Source organism: Malaya genurostris, chromosome 3, assembly GCF_030247185.1.
Source record: "Malaya genurostris strain Urasoe2022 chromosome 3, Malgen_1.1, whole genome shotgun sequence".
Taxonomy (NCBI): Eukaryota; Metazoa; Arthropoda; class Insecta; order Diptera; family Culicidae; genus Malaya; species Malaya genurostris.
The window spans coordinates 9,952,375-9,973,630 of record NC_080572.1 but is presented as its reverse complement, the minus strand read 5'-3'; the positions used below and the strand labels follow the sequence as shown (position 1 = coordinate 9,973,630).

Genomic DNA, 21,256 nt, shown 5'->3' with positions numbered 1-21,256 from the left:
TTAAGACCAAAAATATTATATCGTAACACTAGAAGAACCCTCACAGAAGTTTAAATCAATGGAAAAAGAACGATAATGAAATTCCTGCGTTCTGTGATGTCGATTTGAAACACCATTATTAAATTTAAGCTATTTTCAAAGATCCTTTATACATTGAATCAGTAACGAAAAAATGCATTTATTTATGTTTTTTTTTAAATAACTATTTATTGGTATATGAGTTAAAATTAAATTATTAAGATTTAAATTGGGTGTTCAGCCACAAGTGGTGACTTTTCAGCCCTGTTATATATATATATATATATATATATATATATATATATATATATATATATATATATATATATATATATATATATATATATATATATATATATATATATATATATATATATATATATATATATATATATATATATATATATATATGATTTGGTTATTACCATGAAGACATCATTTGCTTCCGCAATTCTGAGATTTTTGTGTAGGGAAAATTCTAAACCTACTTGTATTGTGTAATGGGGAAAAGGAACTTATATACTAACTTACTAACTAATACAGGGAGCGAATCGATTCAATTGAAGATTGCATCGATTTTTGTCGGAATTTGCTTATAATATTATGTGACATTACATCTAATGGTTCTATATTTGTGAGTCTGTGTAACTCATTTGTACTAAACCAGGGAGGACGCTTCAGAATCATTTTCAGAATTTTATTCTGAATCCTTTGAAGCGTTTTCTTCCTGGTGGAACAACAGCTTGACCAAATTGGTACCGCATAAAGCATGGCTGGTCTGAAAATTTGTTTATAAATTAACAATTTGTTTTGTCGTGAATACGACTTACTTTACTATGGGGCGCCTTTTCAAAATTAGCCATATGGAAGAATGGGCAGAACTTAATCGCGAATATCTCGACTTGTATTAATGGTAGCAACATAATTCTTTCACCATTTCATCAAAAATATGATCAGGAATTCAGGATAATATTTTGAACAGTGTGCGATAACCACAAACAACTCAAAAATTAAGTTTTCTTAAAATTTGAAAACAACGCGGAAAACTTTTTACTTTCGCTTGGGTTTTTCGCGCAAGGACGACGATTTTGAGATAGTCAGGCACATATCTTCAACTGAATGTGTATAAAAGGGGAACCGTGGTCGAAAATCGATCATTTCTTTTCGTGCGTTCGAAGGAAGCAGACGTCGTGGGAGTGGAATCATCAACCAGCAGCGACAGAGAATGCACCTTCTGCGTGGTTAATAAAAACCTCAAACGCTCAGGTCGCATCTCTCATTCGCTTGCTGGCCATCGAGGCGCGAGGACCAGCCAGCAGCAGCAGCAGGAGTTCAACTTTCCACCAGCAGCGAGAGAGAATGCACCTTCTGCGTGGTTAATAAAAACCTCAAACGCTCAGGTCGCATCTCTCATTCGCTTGCTGGCCATCGAGGCGCGAGGACCAGCCAGCAGCAGCAGCGGGAGTTCAACTTTCCACCAGCAGCGAGAGAGAATGCACCTTCTGCGTGGTTAATAAAAATCTCAAACGCTCAGGTCGCATCTCTCATTCGCTTGCTGGCCATCGAGGCGCGAGGACCAGCCAGCTAGAGGTGTGCAAAACAGCTCATTTTGGTGAACAGCTCCGAACCGATCAGCTCACCAAAGTGAATCGATTCGATGTATCAGCTCATCAGCTCTTTTAGTTTGAACATAAGGTTCATTTTGTACGCCGTTTTTCTCATGCACCGGTTTTCTTTCATATGCATGATCGAAATTGAATCATTGATTTGCAATGATGCAATGAATGCAATGCGAATTAGTTTATCTTTAATTGATGTCGACTAAATTGAATCTCTTAAAGAGCCAAAGATCCGACCAGCTCGTAGCGTGTTCCCTTCGTCATAATGCAGTGAACTGGGTAGCAAATGAGTGAGCTGATGAGCTGCGGTTCTTTTGAAAAGAGCTGTGAGCTGTCAGCTCACTTCAATGATTCGATTCACTGGAACAGCTCAGGAGCGAATTGCCCATCTCTACAGCCAGCAGCAGCAGCGGGAGTTCAACTTTCCACCAGCAGCGAGAGAGAATGCACCTTCTGCGTGGTTAATAAAAACCTCAAACGCTCAGGTCGCATCTCTCATTCGCTTGCTGACCATCGAGGCGAGAGGACCAGCCAGCAGCAGCAGCGGGAGTTAAACTTTCCACCAGCAGCGAGAGAGAATGCACCTTCTGCGTGGTTAATAAAAACCTCAAACGCTCAGGTCGCATCTCTCATTCGCTTGCTGGCCATCGAGGCGCGAGGACCAGCCAGCAGCAGCAGCGGGAGTTCAACTTTCCACCAGCAGCGAGAGAGAATGCACCTTCTGCGTGGTTAATAAAAACCTCAAACGCTCAGGTCGCATCTCTCATTCGCTTGCTGGCCATCGAGGCGCGAGGACCAGCCAGCAGCAGCAGCGGGAGTTAAACTTTCCACCAGCAGCGAGAGAGAATGCACCTTCTGCGTGGTTAATAAAAACCTCAAACGCTCAGGTCGCATCTCTCATTCGCCTGCTGGCCATCGAGGCGAGAGGACCAGCCAGCAGCAGCAGCGGGAGTTAAACCACAGACTAACAGACATGACAGTATGAGTAAATTCTTATAAAAATAATTTTTCGTGATGCACTAGTTCCACCTATATTGTACTGCGCGAACTATTTACTATCTGTACACCCCTTGTGTTATGTACAATTTTTTTTACTAGTTGGTTTCCCCTCGTTTGTCAACACCGATCAGCTGTTTGCAGGGATGCCTGATTTCATCAAAATATTTGAAAATGAACCGTCACAATAAATTATTGGATTACGTTAATAATATATTTAACTTTTTCGCGATGTTGGAAGGTAACCATTTATTTGACTCAACGTTGTTCATCTAGACTATTTTTTATTGTGTTGGTAGTTTTCACCCGAAATTAAGTGGCGGCAGACCAGAAGCAAGTAAATATTGTAACAAAACGGGTTCGATTTTGTATTGCGTTGGAGGATGAGAAGTAGGCACAATTATGTATATAGTTTTGGCAATATGTATTAAATCTGTATCCTGCATGAAATTCACATGGACGTATACAAATCAATACATTACAGGTAATTCTGTATGAATGGCAACTCTGTTGGTAAATGAAAAAAATAAACACAGTCTAGATGACAGACAGGATGTTTTTGATAGGGTAACGTGGCGCCATCATGACACATGTGAGTACTGTCCCAAATAAAGGAATATTCGAAATGACCGTTAAAATGATTGAAGAATCTAATTTGAGTGTCCTGTCTGTTAGTCTGTGGTTAAACTATTAACCAGCAGCGAGAGAGAATGCACCTTCTGCGTGGTTAAAAACCTCAAACGCTCAGGTCGCATCTCTCATTCGCTTGCTCGCCATCAAGGCGAGAACCAGCAGCGACTGAAACTGGATTCTGAGTCTGTTATTGGATCTAAATTTAGGTCTTGAACTCAGGGTCCAGTTCTCTATTCCAGACTTCTATTCGGTTCTTCTTAAAACCATAATAATACTCCTAAAGAATTATGCGGAATTTACTTTACTGTACCACTATACAACCCATTTTTGTCGTGAATACGACTTACTTTACTATGGGGTGCCTTTTCAAAATTTACCCTCTGAGAGAGTGATAAGTTTCTGATCGTGAATATCTATCGTTGTATCTAATGAATCAACATAATACTTGCGACATGCCGACATGGAAATATGATCACAATTTTATGATAAAATTTTCAGTTTTGAGACATAGTCTCAAATAATTCAAAATTAAACTTTTCTGAAATGTTTGGTATAAACGAGTATCAAAGAGGATAATTCATAAGGCGCGTTTGCCTTTCTCGTATTTTTAAAGCTCATAGCTCAGTGATCTGTGAAAGGATTTATATAATCTAACTACCAATAGAATCGAAATTTTTCAATTTAAACGTGTATAGCAAAAGCAATGAAGTATTTCAATAGTACACTATTGAAAAACCTGTCTCATTTGCTCCATGTCAACACCAGCCAATCAGAACGCGTTCTAAGGAAGAGAACAAAATATCTGCTGCTGTACAACAAATCGTCCGGGAAAAATGTTCCGAAAAGTGGTGAATATCACAGTGAGTTCCTCAATTTGGTCCTTGTGAATGCTAGAAACGAATGCCTACAGCATATTGATAGTTTCTTTCAATAAATTATGCAAATCCGAAATGAAATAATCGACAATGAAATTCTGTATGCGGCTATTTTTATAGCCGTTAGGACCGCCCATTAGTGAAAAAGCTACAAACGAAATCACATAAAAGGAAATCTCTTAACAAAAATTCAATCAGTTTGGATTCAATCGCCACTGCGAGCAGATGTGTTTTGTGTCGTCTGCACGCTTTCGACAAGAGCGATTACGTCACAGCTGCCAGTCATTAGCATTGGGAAAAAACAACGGTGGAGAGCATTGCACAATATCAGCTGTTCTAATGGCTCTAAAAGTTTTCTAAAGAACTATTAGGATTTGTTGTTTGCAAATCGTAGGGAAATATCCTCAGTTTACTGCCAATCAAGAACAGTTTGCTTAGATTTGTGCACTTTTCGCTGTGTGAAATTCACAGTAATCGAGATCAAGTGAAGCGTTCTTTGTTTTTGCGAAAAATGTGAAAAAGGGGAATGCGTACATAATTCATACAATTGATATTCGGAAGTGTTAAGGAACATGTCAGTTGTTTTCGTATTCACGACATCCAGTTATGTCTCTGACATTACCCACCCGCCTTTTTTAGACAGAGCTTAGAATTTCTGTTTATAAGAGGATATAAACATTTAATATATTTATTACACTTTGCCTGGATTCCTTCAATGTGATCCTTGAAAGTGAGTTTTTTGTCATACGTTAAACCTAAGTATTTAGCTTGATCAGACCATGTCAATTCCAAGCCATTCAATTTGAGAATGTGATTATCATTTATTTATGTTATTTCTCTGCTAAATCATGCTAAAAAACTTGATTGTTATTCATGAAGATTTTTATTGAAGAGGCGTTTCAAGTCTTCTCAAGAGAATTTTACAAGAATTATCCAGATGTCATACTAAAACTATTCTAGGGTTAGCAAAAGTCATAAAACAAAAGTTTGTCTCAATGGCGTGAAAAAATAGTAATACTGACGATACGATCTACTTATAGGAAAGTCTTAGTCGCATAATTTGAATATATTATGAAAACTATGTAATAGTTACAATACATTATTGAATGTTTCTAATGAAGATAGTGTGAGATGCCGATGTAGTTGATTGGTAACTGCTATGCTATCAAATTTCCGGTGCATACAATTACTGGTAGTGCAAATAAAATGATATATATCGGTATCGCAAAAACATAGCGCTTCACTTAACTTTTAAGGGCCGACTCTTGTTCTTAGGTACAGTGGTAAAATGCGCGACTGGTATATCGATTCGGAGTTAGTTTTGTTTATCTACATAAACATGCCTTTGAACAACAGTATCCAAGGTATCTGTTATTCGAAATCAATAATTTTTCAAATCGAGTTGCCAGTTTTAACAAATTTTCGAGCAATTTCGTTTTGACATTTCGAGTTACTGAGGGGTAGTCAGATTTGCGATACAGTTTTAATAGACGAGTGGCAGGTCGTGTCGTCGGTTGTATCGTTTGAGTTGTTATCTGTCAGCGGTGAGGCAGTCGGTCACCAGAACGTCTGCCAGCCATATTTTTGCAGCTGGCAGCTTTTAGTCTGCCATGCGTATGCGGGATTAATGTGGAAAAATCCTGGTGGATACGGTTGTATCCAGCCCGGTGGCAACAATAAGGCGCTCCAGCTAGTGCTATCGTAACCAACATCTCAGTCCTTCGGGGCCATCAAAGCTAGCAAGTCAGTGAGAGCAAAGTAAACAAAATGAAGTAAAATACAACACTTCATTGATTGTGAAAGTCAGTATTACAATTTGGCAGCGCACGTTTCAAAACGATATCACATTTATAATCAAACATAAAAAAATCAACTTTCACAGCTAAATATCACAGATATTTAGCAACAACGAACTTATATACTTCTTCGTTGTTTTCGTCTTTGCGGAAAAGATGATGGTCACGAAAACATGGCGGCCTTGGTTGTATCGTTTGAGTTGTATATGTTGGGACTTGGTTGTATCGTTTGAGTTGTATATGTTGTATATACTCGGTATTTATACCGATTTTTGCACTCGATACACGAATACAGATATTCTCTCATAATACCGATATTTCAATTTTCATACAGATAAATAGCGATTTTCAGTTTTTGTGTTGGATTCCATAGGGGTAAACCAGGTCGAGCGACCTTTTTTTTGGTCGCAAAATCAGTTTCCGCACTAAATCGATGTTTGATTTTTCGAGAGTGTCTGGTGAAGCGAGAAAAATCTGGCATTTGACAGATAAATCTGTCAGCCTGGCAACGCTGGTCAAAAGTTTAGTGCTAGTTTGTTGACACGTAGTTTGTTTTCGTGGTTCCGGGAAGAGTTTAGATATTTATCACCAAATTCTTAACCGACTAAGTCGGTACATCCAACGAAATGACCCCCAAGTTGAAAATTTCAGAATTCGTACTGCAGGTAGGTAAACCAAAAATGATTTATTTGAACATCAATAGTATTTTTCAGAATCATGTATTTTTTTTTGTGATTGAAATCGATCGGAACTACTAAGCAAATTTTCAATATTTTCAGCGCATTGCTAAGGTAAGTTCTCAGTGCAGTGGGGAGCTATTTGGAATTATGTGCCGTGGAACACTAACCGTGCTGGGATTTATTTTGGAAGGAAAAGAAAAATCAAGAATACTGAACTACAGCAAAGTGCAAAACAACTTTCCGACGGAGATCGATCTGTGCGGTTTGATCAAATTTGGTCCATGTACCGATGCTGAGGCTCACTTGAGTGAGATTTTGCAGGACATAGACATCACCGACAATCCGGTGCTTGTGAATTGTGATGCCGACGGGGAGATCAAAGCTTCGTTGTTCAAACATGGTCAGCTTGAGACCATCAGCTATGAAGTTGTTAGCGAGGTGGAGTTGCTGCGAGACTACATGTTCTTAAGACTGCAGTGTAGCTTGGAACTGTTTTGTGAACAAAATGAAAAATCAGTTTCGCTTAGTTTATTTACGCTCAGAAAACGGCTTGCGTCCGGAAATGTAGCATTCAGGGTCGCTGGAACAAATGTGTTACTAAACGGGGGAACCAGTGGAAGTCAGGTGGTAGGATTGGACACGGAAGACACAATGGAATCTTTGGTTGGGTTGGTATTAAAGACTGGAGAAGACACGATTTCTACGAGAGGTGGTAAGAAAAAATCTGCCATGAATGCAACTCCAACTGAGTACCAAATTCTGAACATAAATATGCTGGTTAAAACTTCAAAGGATGCTCAAGACGAAAAACTGACCACAGAAGCCTGCAATGTCACGATTGATAGCAAAAATGGTGAATAGTTTTATCTATAAATTTCAGCTCAAATATATAATGTGGGTGTTTTTAGGTTGTAATAAAATTAAAGTGCCACTTCAAGTCGACTTTCTTAGTATGCTACATCGGGATACTAAAGTTATTCTGTGTTATGACATTCTGGTTGAAAGTGTGTGTCGATCGTTGCGCCTGCTGCAGAGTAGCTTCCTGGACCAGTTGACATTCTACAAAAAGATTCATGTGTCCAAATGCTATCATATGCTTCCGGATGGTTTGGGACATTTCCTTACCTGCGTTTATCCTGTTCAGGACTTAACTGAAGAACATGGTTTGCTACAACAACGAGAAAAATGCCTAGGTTCCTAAACATTATATTAAATTTATTGACAGATGAATTCTTTCTTGAAAAGCGAAAGTCTCTTCATGAACAGTTCGGCTTAAGAACTAACAGACCCTTTTTCCGGAAGGCCAACAGTTTCAGATTTCGTTCAGATGAAAGTAAACTGCTGTTCAATACACATATTGGAGTTAAAAGACAAAGTAATTATTTAGTTTGCATACGTGATGGAATTTCTCAACATTTTGTATTTCAGCAAGCACTGGACGGCTATCAGTGGTTCAGGGCCGGTACAGCTATCATCACTACATGCAAGATGGTTTCAACGACGATGGATGGGGTTGCGCGTATCGTTCTTTGCAGACATTAATTTCGTGGTTTATTTATCAAGGTTACGCAGATGTTCAGATTCCGACGCATAACGACATTCAAAAATGCTTGGTTAGAGTAGGTGATAAGCCAGCCAGTTTTGTCGGATCCCGTCAATGGATTGGTTCCACTGAAGTGTCTATGTGTTTGAATGAATTTGTCAAAGTGGATTCGAAAATAATGCATGTCAGTTCCGGGGAGGATATGGCCGTCAAGGGCTCGGAACTAGCATACCATTTCGAAACGCAAGGTACCCCAATTATGATTGGAGGAGGTGTTTTGGCACATACCATTCTAGGCGTGGATTTTGATCGGAATGAAGGTACTTTGAAATTTTTAATACTAGACCCTCACTACACGGGAGCTGATGAAATTGGAACGGTGTTAGCGAAAGGATGGTGTGGTTGGAAGGGTGTCGATTTCTGGGACAAGAAAGCTTACTACAATTTGTGTATGCCACAGAGACCCCATATGTTTTAAGAGTAGCTACTCAGGGTTATTATTCTTATAATAAAAAGCATTCCTAAACATAAATAAGATGGTTTCAAATGTCACAATTCCGTAACTAAACACTAAAAAATCAAAGAGAAAGATAGAAATTGCGAAAAAGTTTACTCCAGCGACAGGACTAGCAAACTTTTTTCAAAGTGTGGAACTGTTTTTCCAATTGCATCACAATGGAGATGTAGTGCGAATCGGTTCTATAACATTTCCCCGAAAACCATTCTCCAGAACATAAAAACCCGAAGCTTTTTCCCCAGAAATTTATTGCCCAGAAAGTACTCATCTCCAGAAATACAAACTCTAGAAAATAAGAAAATCCAGAAAAAAAATCCCAGAATGTACCAAAGTCCAGAAAACCATACATTCGAAGGCATTAGTCGCTAAAACAGTATTATTGGTATAATATCGTTTGGCATGATGGTTATTTGGTATAATAGTTATTTGGCATAACAGATAAACATGCTGCTTAATAGAATTTGTTCTAATTTACTGCGATTTTGAAAGGTCTAATGCGGCTACGCCTCATCGTTTTTAATAACCTGCTGTCCGACCTCGCTGCCGCTCGTTCGGACTTAACTGAGGGATAGCTCCTAGCTTTGGGTAATCCGGGCAAACGCACGCAACTAGACAGAGATGATTTCTGCGGGGGCGCTGCCCCCACGCAGTGGCCGGCGCTTCCGACGGCGGGTCGCCGGCGCACTCGCGGCCTTCGGCCGTCTCGACCTGAATCATCTATGACGAAGAGAATATTGCGTAAGCATTGAATAAAATAATTATATCAAATGGTAGTGTGCTATTTACTACCCTTTATCACTAGACCGAAATAACGACGAAAGGTTAGCTTGCTACTATAATCTATATGCAGAAACAAATACCCAATTTAAAGAAGCTATGTTTGAATTTAAATAAATATAGCTAAATGATTTCATACCCGTTATATAATTTGATTATTTTTTTATCAAAATCGTTATTTTCAGAACCCTCTTTTTCAGACTAACAAAGCTTGAAATAAGTATAGTTGCCTTGGAAATTACAGTTAATGAGTATTCAAGAAATTTTCGCGAAAATTATTTTCGTTGGACTGGTTCATTCTAGTCAGGCGCGTACCCAGAAAAAAAATTCGGGGTGTGTTTTCATAATATTGGGGAGACCGAGGCTAAATCGGACAATTTTAGAAATTGTAAAAACATCCATTAAAACTGGGTTTTTATCGAAATCATTTCTACCGCGTCATCTCCAAGCGCGTTTACAAAGTCAATCTATGAATTAAAATATTAGCAGGTTGATAAGATATTTAAGCTGTCCAGTTTAACAACGTGTCCGGTCTAACTCCTGTATCCCCTAATAATTTCTTAAGTTTCGGAGGGGGGTTTAATCTCTCCCCCCATGTATACGCGCCTGATTTTAGTAGATGCTTTTCTGGTAAAAGATCTGTTCCTATGTTGTTTCTGTATTATTTTCCATTATGGGGAAACAGTTTCTAGGTATTTGCTTCTTCTGGGAGATGGTATTCTGGGGAATGGTACATTCTGTTGTATGTCTTTCTACTAATTGATACCTTCGTGACTATGGTTTTCTGGAGAATGGTACCTTCTGGGGAAAATACTTCGCTGCTTTCTTTTCTGGGAAATGGTTTTCGAGAGATTGTCGTACAACCGTGCGAATCACCTTCAATGGCATTCTACTTGAATTACACGCCGCACACGTACAGATTGCTCTGTTGGTTTTTTTCAAACAGTCTTATCCTGAGTTATATCGCTAGCCATCCACAAATCACACCATGTTCCAAGATGGTGGGATTGCCAAAGCTTGAAAATTGATGGCACGATTTCGATAGTTTTCTGTTTTGCAATTTCAGTTTGACTCTTAGCACTACTTATAAGGTCTTGTACAACCTATTTTGCGTGGAAATCCCTTTTTACCTTTTTTTAAATATAAAAAATAGGTATAGAATTCGCTCAAACTTTAGAAAAATTTTCCGAAGCCCGGAGGGCTGAGTGTTAATCGATTCAGCTCAACGAACTGAGCAAATGTCCGTGTGTGTGTATGTGTGTGAGTCTGTGTGTGTGTTGTCAACAAAGAGGTCGAGATCTCAGAGATGGCTGGACCGATTTTGATCAAACTAGTCGCAAATGAAAGGTCTCCTCGTCCCCCTGAACGCCATTGAATGGTTTTTCGGATGTTTACTTTTTGAGTTATACAAAGTTTTATGTCAAATTTTTTTCATAATATTTGTCACAACTCCCTTGAAAAAGAAATATGTTTTTAGACACAGATTCAGCACGATAATAGCTATTTAACAAGCCATAGATTGTTAAAATCCGTCTATTTTTAACGGAAATATCGATATTTTTGTGTAAGCGCCTTTTCCCCCTATTCCTGCAGTAGGAGTTTTGAGCGCTGCATGACAAATGCTTGGGAGCAACGTGAAACACGCTTTTTATATTGTAACATACAATTGTTTCTAAGTACCAAAAAGACTGTGTACAGCATCTGTTTTCATGACTTTTTGCCTCGGACCGATTTTGGCACGGTTCGTTTTTGGCAACATAATCATAATTTTCATAATTCTATGTACGAGATTCGATGCGAACTCGCCTGAGGGCAGAGATGGCATTTCACCAGAGTGATACACGCTGGAGTCAGATTCTTGTCCACACCGAGGATGCAAAAAACGAAGCACCGCACAAAGAGGAAAGCGCACTTCTTCTCAGTGTTGAATAGACAGCATTTGAGTGTGTGCTTGTGGTTAAAGCAGCTGGCGCGAGTGAAACACATTCTCTTCGCATGAATCGCTCACACGCGCTCTCGTCTAAATACACCCAAGTGACCACTGGCGCGTGATGATGAGCGAACACTTCTGTGAACTTCAATTAATAGAGAGTAGATCTGGCCTTGCTATGAAAAATTTGCAAGGAAAACCGAAAATTTTACGATAAATTGTTATATTTTGCTGATTTTGCGTGTCATCGCTTCTTCTACGCAAACCATACAGCAGAGTGCTCACCGGCGTGTACACCTCTGTGAAAGTATCTGCATCCACCTCAGAGAATTTATTAGCTAATGCTCTAGCACTTTGGTGCGATTCAGTGGAAGAGGTAAAAGGAAATAAACAAACGCACTCATGATGCGTGCACACTTTATACAACAGTGGTGTATAAATGTGAAAGAGAAGAGCTCTCGTTGAAGTTGTCAGTGCGAGGGGAGAAATTTTGCATACTCTTCGTCACACAGAGGAGATAGACATCTCTGCCTGAGGGCACCATGTTCGCAAAAAAGAATGTTGCCAATGAGTTGTTCGGGAAATGTAAGAGCTGGATATCTTGTTAACATGATGTCTTTGATGTAAATCAGATGATGGCAGCATTTTCAAGTTGAAAATAATTCCATAATTATATTTATTTAAACTACTTACAGCCCTCTCGTGGTTGATGGGCTTGACGGTATTGCAAACATCATCAGATACCAGAGATGGCATTTCACTAGAGTGATACACCAGGGCGTAGGCTTCAATTATACACTGCGGATACATTTGCTCCGCTCCTTACAAAGAGGAAAGCGCACTTCTTCTTAGTGTCCAGACAGACAGACTTTGAGTGCGTGCTTGTGTTGAAAGAAGCTGGTGCGAGAGAATAACATTCTCCTCGCACGAATCACTCTCACGTGCTCTCGCCTAAATACACTCAAGTGATCACTGGCGCGTGATGTTGAACGAACACTTCTGTTAATAGAGAGTAGATCTGGCCTTGCTATGAAAAATTTGCAATGAAAACTGAAAATTTAACGATAAATTATTTTATTTTGCTGATTTTGCGTGTCCTCGCTTCTTCTACGCAAACCATACACCAGAGCTCTGCAGAGTGTTTACCGGCGTGTACACCTCTGTGAAGGTATCTGCATCCACCTCAGAGAATTTATTAGCTAATGCTCTAGCACTTTGGTGCGATTCAGTGGAAGAGGTAAAAGGAAATAAACAAACGCTCTCATGATGCGTGCACACTTTATACAACAGTGGTGTATATATGTGAAAGAGAAGAGCGTTGAAGTTGTCAGTGCGAGAGGAGAAATTTTGCTTGCTCATCGTCACACAGAGGAGATGGACATCTCTGTACAGATACGATTAATTATTGTTACAATTTAATATAAATATGTGTTATAACTTTAAGTTTAATTATTGAGTTTATTGAGTGAGGTATGAAACGATTTGAATAAGATGTTGATTGCAATACGCTCCAACATCCGGGGTTGGAGAGGCCGGTAGGGCTTAACTGAGCTGTTTTTTATGTTTCATTTTCATACTACCGGCCCTTATTACCGGTGTGAAGTGGAAATTAAGCGAAATGAACGTACCCCAGTCAGGTTTTACACGATAACGGAATAGTTGAATGGTGAATTAAGTTCATCTTTGACGTTTATTCTGTGAGGTTTTTTGTGCTCGTGCGGGATCTGATGGATGAGGTGATATGTGAGTGAAGTATAAGTGAAGTGGAATGCAAGAACGGCAATAAAGGCCACCGTTTCAGCTCAGGACTAACGATCGACCAATAAAAGAGGTAGAAATTGGGTGACGGCACCTCCATTCATCTCAAATCCATTAGTCATTTCATATATGAAAACCATTGGTTAGAGCGAGATCTGTTATGTCTGTTCGATAGATTGACTTCGAGAGTGAGATAAGGTAAGTATAATTTATGAAATCCATAAGTAGATAAATGAAAATTTTTTTCTGGACATCATAAGATTGACTTATGATTTCCATATGGTAAACTTGTAGCGGAATATAATAAGTATTTATGGATTTCAATAGGATTTTTGCACCCGTGTAACGTTGCTAACAATAAACTGTCAAAGTTAGGATTCGATCAGTGGCGCGACATGTGTCGACAAGTTATGTTAAGGTACGCTCCGCGTGTGCGGGTCGTGATTGAAAAATTCGAAAGTATTAATCTTTCCACTCTGAAACTTTGCCAAGATTGAGTTAAACAACTAAGGCTTCTTTTATCAACTAAAAAAAGTTAAAAAATTGGCCCAAGTTTGGATTTTACTTTCATTTGTTTATTAATTTTCAACTTTTTCCATGAAACTAACTTTAAAGGTTGTTTTAAGGAATCGCTTTTTTGAAAGCTAAGGAAAAGACGCACATTTCCTGTCTTGGACGAATTTTTGTATCCAAGCATTAGATTTTACAGTATAGGCTGTTGAAAAAAGGCTCTTTTTTGTAAACGCGAAACTTCAAAAAGTCATATATTGAAAATTGCTCGTACCATATTGAAATATAAAAACACGTGTCGAATATTTCCGAGATCTTCACCGAAAAAAACAAAAAAAAAATTTTTTTTGGTGGTATATATATATATATATATATATATATATATATATATATATATATATATATATATATATATATATATATATATATATATATATATATATATATATATATATATATATATATATATATATATATATATATATATGTATATATATATATGTTAAATAACTAAATACAAAAATTCAGCAAGACACTTGTTATTTAATGTTAATTGGCGGTTTTGCAGCATCGTGAAAGACTTATATGTTCAATTGTAATGTTTATTTAAAATGTCAGCTTTTGAGTGTTCAGCACATACGCCTCAAGTGTGAAGCACATATCTCGGTTGATTTTCCAGAAGGCCGTAACAGCAAGTGACAGTTTCTCTTTGTTTACTTTCTCTTCTATTAATTACCAAGCGGTTTACACGTTTATCACTTAACTCTTTGCATAGAATGATGCTCGAAACGTTCGACTTCCAAACAGAACTGTGAAATCCAAGAAAATCTTTTTAGATCACATCACAATAATCGAAAGAGAGAGTGAACAAATAGAAACTGTCACTTGCTGTTACGGCCTTCTGGAAAATCAACCGAATCGCCCTTATTCTGAATAACGTCGCATCGTTTTTTCCCTCGTATTTCATTTGTATTCCCCATAACGCTAGCAAAATCAAAGGTAGCTATGATTCGATCGAACCACATTCGATCGAAAAATCAATACGTCGTTATTCAGAATAAGGGCGATTACTTCGGTCAATCAGTCTCCAGACTGACGGACAGATAACGTCACTAATTGAAGCCTTCAATAGAGACATCCTTCAAATGTCACCTGACAAATTCTCATAACATTTGGTTCTTGAGTGTGAAAGTTATTGTGCTTTCAGTTACGCTACTTTTGGAATAGAAACTATGCAGAAAAACCTGTTTTAATCCACTTAGTGGTGTAATGTTGCCTTTCTCATATTACTCATGACATCATAAATATTAATGTGAAATTCGCATAAACAACTGTTCATTGAATAGAGATAGGAAAATTTGTTTGGAAGTAATCTAATAATATCTACAAATCCTGTTTAGCCTGTACTTCCGAAACCGGAAGTAGTATCCAGAACGAATTCAGGAATTTCGTATTACACTGTAAGATTTTTCCTTTCCTATAAGTTTGTGAAAATCGATCTGGCCATCTTGAAGAAAAGTGAAAAGTACAGTTTTGTACCATTATGTTGATTCCTTCTAAAAACGGATTTCTAGGACCGGCGAAGCGGAAGTTAGTTCGTATGGCAAGCAACAAATATGACTTACAAGTTGGAACAGTTTTGAACCAAATTGAAAATAATTTTCCTTTTTCTGCTTTGTCGCAATAGGTGCCGGTAAAATTTATATGGGATATGGGACTATAAGACCTTTATGGCCTTTAATATTTGAACCTAAGTTTGTTGAAATCGGTTTAGCTATCTCTGAAAAAAGTATGTGCGTATTTTTTTCATTTATTGTAAGTTGCGCAGTTCTTGTCTACCGGATACAAGCCAAGACACCGGATTTGCGTGATTACAGCCATTCCATAGCATATTTTGTTAAAGAACTAGGAATTTGTGTTCTCTGCATAAACCTGGGAAGTTTTCCGCAAGCTGAAAATACAGTCATCTGAGAACCGCGACTTTGGAAACAGAACACGTACGTCAATATGATGATTTGGATTCAATGAACAGGAATGCGGAATCGAAGAACGTCTTTTTGGTGCAAAGGTGCTATAGCTTATTGTCACCAGTCGACAAATATCTACTTTCGCTAGGGAAACCGAATTGTGTTGTTTTTTGCTGGCACGTGAGCATGCATGCCGTTCTAATTTCCGAAAGGTATTGATAGTCGAGTGAGTCCCGATTCTGGAATCTCACTATCAAGTGCACGGCGGTCGAAGCTAACGAAACCGCTGAAGTCACGCACTAAATTTGGTCTATAAAAACAGTCTACGCCCGTTTTTCCTTACTAGTAATTGGACATAATTATGTCTAAGACAGTTGAATAGAATGAAGTGGAATACTATAGTACTGTTGCTGGTGTCCGTGATCGGACTGAGTCAGGGTAGAAGATGCGGTGTAGTGTGCAGAGTGAAAGATCTTTCGATAATTCAGGACTCGAATATTATCAGCAACTGCCAGTATGCAGTGTATCGAGTCGAGGATTCACAGACCGTCGCCGCTACTTCAATCAATAGCGGTAATAAAAGACTGTTTTCGCTATATGGTGGGCACGGTTCTTGTAGTCATTTCGGGGATCTGATCAAAACTGTGAATGGCCAACAATCACTAGTAAGCACGGTTAAAACGCAACTTCAAAAGAGTGGATTCAATGGGTTGGATGTTCAATGCGATCCAGGACATTCCGATATCTCACAAGTAAGAGCAAATCGTTCGATATGGAAAATAGTGATGGAGTAATCGTGGGAACTTATCTTTTATTTTTTAGAATGACTATGCGGATACTCTACAGCGTCTACGAAATGGTTTAGGTGGGGAATACATAATATCAATAAGTATACAAACCACCAACCTTGAGCCTAGTTTGGTGAGTTCGATAAACTCTGCGGTTGATCTGGTGGTTATACCGCTGCAACTTTATCAAATGCAATCTTTCATTTCGTTGGGATTGAACAATCAGAAAATTGTTCTTGATGTGCAACTACCACAAGTTTTGGTAAGTACAATCTCTAGGGCTTTAAAATGACACACTGGTGTTCTAAACGAAATCATTTCTGCAGAGCTGCCCGCTGGATACTGGAACTAATAATCTCTTTGCGGAGATTGAATCGACCGTGAGATTGATCGAGAGTAAAAATCTTATGGCAGCAGCAATCCAGCTCGACCGAGACGATGTGTCCGGTGTTTGCGGAAAAGGTGACTTCCCACTATCCAAGAAGTTGTTCACCTGCTGTTCCCAACGCACTGGCAGTCCTTGTAGTTTCAACGGTTACATTCGTGATACTCGCGACTGCTCCCGCTTCTACTCGTGCAACAATGGAGTGTGAGTTAGAAATAGATCAACTGCAACTATTGAAATAACTGTCACTATTACTCGGTCACTGATTTAGGCAAAACCAGATGTTCTGCCCGCAAGGATCTTCATTCGATCTCTGCAGCAGCTCTTGTCAACCATCAATTCAAGTCAACTGTAATCAGACCACATGCACCTTGATTGGAGCGATCAATGGAGGTAACAATGCTGTAGTTCCAATACCTTTTCCATTTCCGTTTCCAGGAAGCTGTGGCCATGGAAGCCATGGTGGCCATGGAGGCCATGGTGGCCATGGTGGCCATGGAGGCCATGGTGGCAATAATGGCGGCAATAATGTAGATTGTTGTTTCAACTCGACGGGCATCGTTGTACTTCATAACCAAACGTTCGAACTTATGAAGCTGTTGGAAAGTCTCGGCTTAGAGCCAGACACATTTCGCATTTTGAACGAAGGTCTCAGTGGCTTGACTCCCACGTTGAAGGAGGTAGTTGGGTTGGTTAACAATTTGCTTGGTGGATTGCTGGGACACGGGAAAAAGATGGATGAAGCTTCGGAGAAAACGGACGAATTACTTAAAAACTTAGGAGTAGTCGGAGAATTATTAAAAAATCTTACAAAGCTACTTAATGACCTACTGAAAGGATTACTAGGTGGAGGCTTACTTGGTGGTGAAGGTGGAGGTCTTCTAGGTGGCGGAGGAAGCCCTACTGACGCAGTTGGAGGTTTACTAGGAGGCTTGGGATAATAAGTTTGTGTTCCCGTTATGTCATCAATACCATGTGATACCAAAACTCTCATATAACATCAATACTTGGTACAATAAAATTTCGTGAGATCCACTTGTTATATTTTTTCATAAGTAATGTTGCTCGATCAGGTCAAATATTTCATTCATTACGTTGAGTAATAGTTTGACTTAATAAAGTAAGATTCTGCTACAAATTTGCGTTGCGTTGTGCCGATGGTCTTGGCAGATTGCACACTGATATCATCATGTTTTCTGCAGATTGACTAGTAAGTGAACACAGTGAAGGTTAAAGCATAAGAAGGATAGAAAATGTTGATGGTTTACCTACTTTGCGAAAGGACGACGATTCACCATTCTCTCCCATAGGTATTGCACAGCTGGTGAGTTGGATTGAAATGAGGTCTAGTATTCGTTCTGAGCTAGCGATACGATAAGGATAAGGGATAAGGTTAAACCTAAAATAAAACATTGATTTTCGCTAGGGGCTGTCCATTAAAGACGTCACGTCGCAAGGGGGAGGGGGGTGTTTCATAAAACGTGACCTTTTGTGACAGGGGGAAAGGGGGTGGTTTTTGGAATGTGACGTCCAATATTTTCAATGAGCGCATTTTTGAAATACCTAATTATATTACTGCTTTGCCCTATTTCCTGAAAAAATCTCCACAATAAACGTTTACATTCTATAGGAAAACGTGTATTTGTTGATGTAAAAGCTTCTTCTTGTAAATTCGGAAATGAGTGATGCAGGAAATCATTTCTGTTGTGATCAGCAAAAGTGCACGGAGGAGCGAGTAAATTAGCGAAATTAATAAATTTTGCCTAATATGAGTAAAACAGAAAAAGATACCTTCAAACGGTTTAACTTAAGTTATGCACTGACAATTTTTTCAGTAATTTGATTTTCTAGCATTGATAATAGTATATCATAAGAATTTCTCTTATCTGATTCTGATGCAGTTTATTTAATTGTACTCCATTTGAAAAAGGGCGGGAGATCAACGATTTCAGACGTAGATCATGTCATGTCTTATCTTGATCACATGTGATTTTCCTCCACCAACATCAAAGCTTATCGAATCATCCAATGATTGAACTTACATAAATCAAGAATCATTTTAGCTCAAAATCACTACCCATTGTGATTCTCCGGCAGCGATCTCGTTTTGATGAGGTTTTGGTCTTTATTTTCTCAGCCCTGTATGCTACACTAAGGAAATATTATTCTTTACCTAAAACAATAATATATCTGTGTACCCCTAGGAGGAATAAAACAGATAATTTAAATGTTTCATCAATTCCAACCAAATACTTTTGTTAATTTATGTAATTGATATTAATTAAATAATTCCGATGATTTTGTAGTTTTAGGGATATTTTTTAATCTAATGACAGCATGTAATAAATCGATTTTTCCCTCATATTTGTATGGTTTGTCATACATATTGAGAATGTATTGAGATGAATTTTATTTTTTTTGAATTCGTGACATGTGACATAGGGGGGGTGGGGGGTCTTTGCTTCTGTGACAATTTGTGACAAAGGGGGGATGGGGAGTCAAAAATCGTCAAAAAAGCGTGACGTATTTTATGGACAGCCCCCTATAAACTTACAAAAAAATTGATAAGAATTAGAACAATGTCACGGGCTACATTATTTCTATTAAATGGGGAATCCAATCTTCATGATCACTAGTTTTCTGTAATCACTAACTTGATAGAATGTAAAATCACGATAAAGAGGTTTCATGAGCCGCTCTAATTGAATATAACCAAAGACATCATATTAACAAGATATCCAGCTCTCACATTTCCCGAACACATCATTGGCAACAACATTTTTTGCGAGCACGGGGCCCTCAGGCGAGTTTGCATCGAATCTCGTACATAGAAGTAGGGAAGAGAAATGTCAAATTCGTGCGCGCCAAAATAGCAGCACTGCGCACCCATACAATTGACATGATATGTTGAATGTGACACCGTGCGATGGCGTTGCTGAACTGAAGATTGATTTCGCTCCAAGCTGACAGGGTCTGATATAACATAGGTTTTGTAATGACTGCTTCAAATAACACGAATAATTATTAATAAATTAAAAAAATGAATAAATGAAAATTCGCTTCTACCAAAAACATCATATTAACAAGATATCCAGCTTTCACATTTCCCGAAAAACACATCTTTGCAACATCCGTTTTTGCGAGCACGGCGCACTCAGGCGAGTTGGCATCGAATCTCGTACATAAAAGAAGGGGAGAGAAATGTCATATTCGTGCGCGCCAAAATAGCAGCACTGCGCACCCATACAATTGACATGATATGTTGAATGTGATGCCGTGCGATCACAGACTAACAGACAGGACACTCAAATTAGATTCTTCAATCGTTTTAACGGTCATTTCGAATATTCCTTTATTTGGGACAGTACTCACATGTGTCATGATGGCGCCACGTTACCCTATCAAAAACATCCTGTCTGTCATCTAGACTGTGTTTATTTTTTTCATTTATCAACAGAGTTGCCATTCATACAGAATTACCTGTATTGTATACGTCCATGCGAATTTCATGCAGGATACAGATTTAATACATAATTGTGCCTACTTCTCATCCTCCAACGCAATACAAAATCGAACCCGTTTTGTTACAATATTTACTTGCTTCTGGTCTGCCCAACCCATACACAACCTGACAGAAATAAGCTGTTTCATATGTGTTCCACTAAATTCAGGACGGCACTAGTGTACCTAAACAATACGGGTGCAATGAATTACGAAACAAAAAGATTACAAGAGAAAAAAGTACTTCATTACGTTATTTACGTTCACTGTGTATGCGTCCAGCAATATATTTAAAAGGAGTTTAATTTTTATATTGTGACTCACGCAAGAACTCCTGAATGAAATGAAAATGTTGCGATTTTTTCTAACAGCGCTGCCTTACACCAAACTCATTAATAACACACGTCATAAATCTCCAAACATGCGTATTTTGTAATCTTTCTATCTTTTAATTTACTCTGCGCAACATCTTCCCTTTGGTCTAAAAAGATAACTATTAATAGTAATTGATAGAGTTAGAAATGAACTGTTTTTTGAAATGTGGCGTGTGGCTAAAGAGTATCTAACGTATTTAGTCTTGTCTATTAAAACGCAAGGAGTTAGTAGCCATTTGTAGGAGTATTTGTTATCATTGGATGATCTTCTAACGACTCGAATGAAGATAAGGGAACCATAGATTTAAGCTTGGTTTGCAAAAAAGTAGTATTGTTCCTCAGGATTCAGTAGAATACATTACTTCATGTTCATTGTTCATTGAAATGTGATGAACTACTGTTAAACCTTCTATTGATGAAAAGAGAAAAATTATACTTATGCTAAACCATAGTAACTTATCATCATAATTATTTTATTGGTATCAAGAAATGCTAGCAAAATTTATTTTACTTATTTAAATATTAAAATTATTATACTCGAAAAAACAGATACGTTATTTCCAATTTCCGGTTCGGACAGTAAATGGCA

The 21,256-nt window shown here is 38.3% G+C and overlaps 2 protein-coding genes and 1 long non-coding RNA gene across 3 annotated transcripts; 2 read left to right on the top strand and 1 right to left on the bottom strand.

The window, feature by feature from the left end:
* Positions 1–5,791: 5,791 nt before the first annotated feature.
* LOC131439285 (uncharacterized) lies at positions 5,792–6,114 on the bottom strand. Its single transcript, XR_009231094.1, has 2 exons — positions 5,955–6,114; positions 5,792–5,877 (listed from the first exon to the last, which is right to left on the bottom strand). It is a non-coding gene; the product is annotated as an uncharacterized LOC131439285 (long non-coding RNA).
* A 331-nt stretch (positions 6,115–6,445) lies between these two features.
* On the top strand, positions 6,446–8,702 carry LOC131437560 (probable Ufm1-specific protease 2). The gene is made up of 5 exons (XM_058606986.1): positions 6,446–6,602; positions 6,717–7,470; positions 7,526–7,780; positions 7,843–7,992; positions 8,046–8,702. Exons 1-5 carry the CDS (start codon positions 6,564–6,566, stop codon positions 8,636–8,638), a joined length of 1,791 nt encoding a protein of 596 aa, XP_058462969.1. The 5' UTR covers positions 6,446–6,563; the 3' UTR covers positions 8,639–8,702.
* Positions 8,703–16,463: 7,761 nt separating this feature from the next.
* LOC131439497 (uncharacterized) lies at positions 16,464–17,765 on the top strand. The gene is made up of 3 exons (XM_058610585.1): positions 16,464–16,669; positions 16,734–16,996; positions 17,064–17,765. Exons 1-3 carry the CDS (start codon positions 16,598–16,600, stop codon positions 17,731–17,733), a joined length of 1,005 nt encoding a protein of 334 aa, XP_058466568.1. The 5' UTR covers positions 16,464–16,597; the 3' UTR covers positions 17,734–17,765.
* Positions 17,766–21,256: the final 3,491 nt, after the last annotated feature.

Coding starts and splice junctions, on each gene's coding strand:
- LOC131437560 (XM_058606986.1), top strand. CDS start 6,564: ATGACCCCCAAGTTGAAAATTTCAGAATTCGTACTGCAG. Junction 7,781..7,842: donor GGACTTAACTGAAGAACATG/GTTTGCTACAAC, acceptor ATTTATTGACAG/ATGAATTCTTTCTTGAAAAG. Junction 7,993..8,045: donor TATTGGAGTTAAAAGACAAA/GTAATTATTTAG, acceptor TTTGTATTTCAG/CAAGCACTGGACGGCTATCA.
- LOC131439497 (XM_058610585.1), top strand. CDS start 16,598: ATGCAATCTTTCATTTCGTTGGGATTGAACAATCAGAAAATTGTTCTT. Junction 16,670..16,733: donor TGCAACTACCACAAGTTTTG/GTAAGTACAATC, acceptor TCATTTCTGCAG/AGCTGCCCGCTGGATACTGG. Junction 16,997..17,063: donor TACTCGTGCAACAATGGAGT/GTGAGTTAGAAA, acceptor TCACTGATTTAG/GCAAAACCAGATGTTCTGCC.